General features: G+C 35.5%; 1 protein-coding gene across 1 annotated transcript; it reads left to right on the top strand.

Annotated features, from left to right (window-relative positions):
* Positions 1 to 1,926: 1,926 nt before the first annotated feature.
* LOC308350287 (olfactory receptor 4A15-like) lies at positions 1,927 to 2,841 on the top strand (the record flags this gene model as incomplete). The annotated part of the gene is made up of 1 exon (XM_080815421.1): positions 1,927 to 2,841. One exon carries the CDS (start codon positions 1,927 to 1,929, stop codon positions 2,839 to 2,841), a length of 915 nt encoding a protein of 304 aa, XP_080671547.1.
* Between the last annotated feature and the right edge of the window lie 603 nt (positions 2,842 to 3,444).

Here is a 3,444-nt window from a genome sequence, read left to right as displayed (position 1 = left end):
AAAGACATGCTTGAAAAAATAAAGGTTTTACATATTTTATTTCTGTCCACACTGGACATTTCTCTTTTGGTGACTCAATCTTAAGTTGTTCTTTGGGGATTCTACATCCTCCCCCTCCGGCCCCCAGAGGACATGTTCCTTCAAGTCCTGTTGTACATGGTAATTATCCTGGTGGCATCTCTGGAGATGCAGGTCTACCCTCAAAATTATGATGAGAGTCCCAATGAATTTAATTAGGGAAGAATGACTCGTGGAGATGCACCAATGGAATGACTCAATAGCGCTTGTTGTAGTTCAAATGAAGATAAAGTGTTTATAGACCTTTATCTTGATCTCAGAGAGTATTTGGATCCGTGTTCATATGACTGGCTTTTTCAGGAATCAAATGATGGACTCAGAATTTAGTGAAGTGTCTAGGTGAACTTATTCTCCATCATTCAGGGAATCCAAACTTTAACTATGCTTTGTGCAGACAGACCAGTATAAATTATTGAGAACTGACTGTCATAAAGGCTATTTCATTATTTTGCTTATATTGACATGAAAAATAAACCACACAATCTTTATTTAAATGATTCACAATTTTCTCTCCCACAAAATTTTTTTTTGTTTTTTTGTTTTTGTTTTTGTTTTTGAAGGGCCTTGAGATGTTGGTTTAACATTTGTTATTATAGCAAATTATGCTAATAATGATTTTTTTTCTCTTTGTTCAAGCCAATGATCAGACTTGTTAAGATTACATGGCCTTTGTATTCATTTGAAAATCTCAGAAATTTAAGAGGTAACCTTTTTCTGAAAGACTGAAATGAGTAAGACTTTCTGTGAACATAGGAAGCATTGTTCACATGGAAACAGTTCAAGGTGTTATGATGATGCATGTGTTTTCTTGATATGTGTGCACAGAGATGGTATCAGTGCAAAAAAGAAAAGGGAGAAGGGACTGCAACCTTGAATTGAAAGGTGTTTCAGCATGCAGGTAACCCAGGAAGTGTAATTAGATGTAAGATTCCAAAGTAGACTTTATATTTTACATCTTGGTGGTGCTGGGATTCAGTCTTTTAAAAGTTCTGCTGTCTAAATGTGATAATCAGCTATATTAGGGATTCCTTATGGCTATTAGAATATATGGGAATTAGCTCAGTTCTGTAATACTCTTTTTGGCTATTGAAGAATCCAAGGTCACACTTTCATAATCAAGCTCTTACCTCAGTTCCCATGTTTCTGTTTACCGATGAGTTTCACCATCATAACATATGTCTGTTGGCTATTCCTATAAATGTTTTTTTATATGATTTACCCACTTGCCATTGTTTTTTTGTCTTCTATATTTTATTTTCTTAGAGGTTTGTGTCTATTTGATATTAACTCTGTGTATGTCCTCTAAAATGCAAATCTTTTTCCCCATCTACTTTTATCTATTGATGTCATGGTATCTTTTTAATGTCCCTGAGATGTTTTGATATCATAAAATGTTTCAATTTCATTTATGAGTTAAGAGGATTCTAGAAGTTAGAAAGTCATCTCTTGTGTTAGCTGGGAAGTAAATACAAATCTTGCTATAGTTTTTCATTAAAACAACGCTTTTAAAAATTTTTATATGAGGAATTCACTACATGTACAATTTTACTAGCTTCCAGTTAGAAAGTTGGTTGTGACCCTCCATTTATTTATTACTGTGTCCTTTTCCCACAATGTTTTTAGTGACTTATCTCTGCCCAAGTCAGCAAGGCTGGTGAAGTTAGGGAGAATGTTTTCATCCACCTTGTATTCTTTTAATTTCTGAAAGTACTGAGAGGAAGGTACTATAATGCTTATTAGGTAAATGAATAAACAGATTGTGTTAGATTTTCAGGGAGCCACCAGTAATCATTACATTTATAGCTAATTTTGTCTTGAACTGTGAAATAAGGAGATACAAAAGAACGTATGGAACACAGGAATAATGTAACTGAGTTTGTCCTCTTGGGGCTCACTCAGAGCCTCCAAGGTCAGAAAATACTATTTGTTGTGTTCTTGATCATCTATATCATGACAATGGTGGGCAACCTACTCATTGTGGTGACTGTGGTGGTCAGTCCATCCCTGGATGCCCCTATGTACTTCTTCCTTGGTTACTTATCATTTATGGATGCTGTTTATTCTACTACAGTTACTCCAAATATGATTATAGACTTACTCTATGAGAAGAAAACCATTTCCCTCCGAGCTTGTATGTCCCAGCTCTTTATAGGGCACTTATTTGGTGGTGCTGAGATTTTGCTTCTGGTGGCCATGGCCTATGACCGCTATGTGGCCATCTGCAAACCTTTGCATTATTTGACAATCATGAATCAAAAGGCGTGTGTTCTGTTGTTGCTGTTGGCCTGGATTGGAGGTTTTCTGCATGCTGTCGTTAAACTTCTCTCAGTTTACAACCTTCCCTTCTGTGGTCCCAATGTCATCGACCACTTCATCTGTGACATGTATCCGTTATTAAAACTTGCCTGCACTGACACCTACATTATTGGCCTCACTGTAGTTGCCAATGATGGGACAATCTGCGTGGGCATCTTTACAATCTTACTCATTTCCTATGGGGTCATTCTGCACTCCCTGAAGACTCTTAGTCAGGAAGGGAGGCGCAAAGCCTTATCCACTTGTGGCTCTCACATTACAGTGGTGGTCCTCTTCTTTGTCCCTTGCATTTTTATGTATGTGAGACCTCCTTTCACCTTACCCATTGATAAATTCTTGACTGTGTTTTACACAGTTATCACCCCTATGTTAAACCCTCTGATCTATACTCTGAGAAATGCAGAGATGAAAAATGCTATGAAAAAGCTATGGACCAGAAGAAAATGATGCCAAAGACAAATTGTCATATTTTTTCAATGAAGAGCTGCTCCATCCAGGAAATGATTATTGATTTGTAATGAATTTCTCCTCAGGTTTAATGAACTTGTGTATGATGAAAGCATTTAGGGTGTAAATATTTACAATGATCAAAAAAGATTTCTATGATTTTCATAAACTGTTAGGAAAATAGGTCTGTAGCTGTTGGGCATAATATGTCTTTGTTGTAACTATGGGTTTATGTTCTTTGTGATGAGTTATGCTATAATTAATACTGTACCTTTATTTTCATTACTGGACAATTTTCACATGCTTATCGTTTGCTCAATTGCTCTTTTTCAGAATTAATAGTGTTCATTACATATTTCTGAGAAGCATTTTAAGAAATGGGACATAAACAGTTGGTTCACTCCTTCCTTACAAAGACAACTCCTATTAATATTTGAGGTATATGTCTTATTTTTGTATTTGCAAGATATTTAATTGTATAGTTTTGTTCATTGCTTAGCACATAAGATTGAAAGGGAATGCTGCTTCCAAGTTATAATATTAATCATAAAGAAGTTAAATAAAGAAAAAAAATCTGAACAAAAGATGTAGATATAATGTTAG

Source organism: Martes martes (genome assembly GCF_963455335.1).
Source record: "Martes martes genome assembly, chromosome: 10".
Taxonomy (NCBI): Eukaryota; Metazoa; Chordata; class Mammalia; order Carnivora; family Mustelidae; genus Martes; species Martes martes.
Note: the sequence above shows the minus strand (reverse complement) of the source record. Positions and strands in the feature narration are given on the sequence as shown.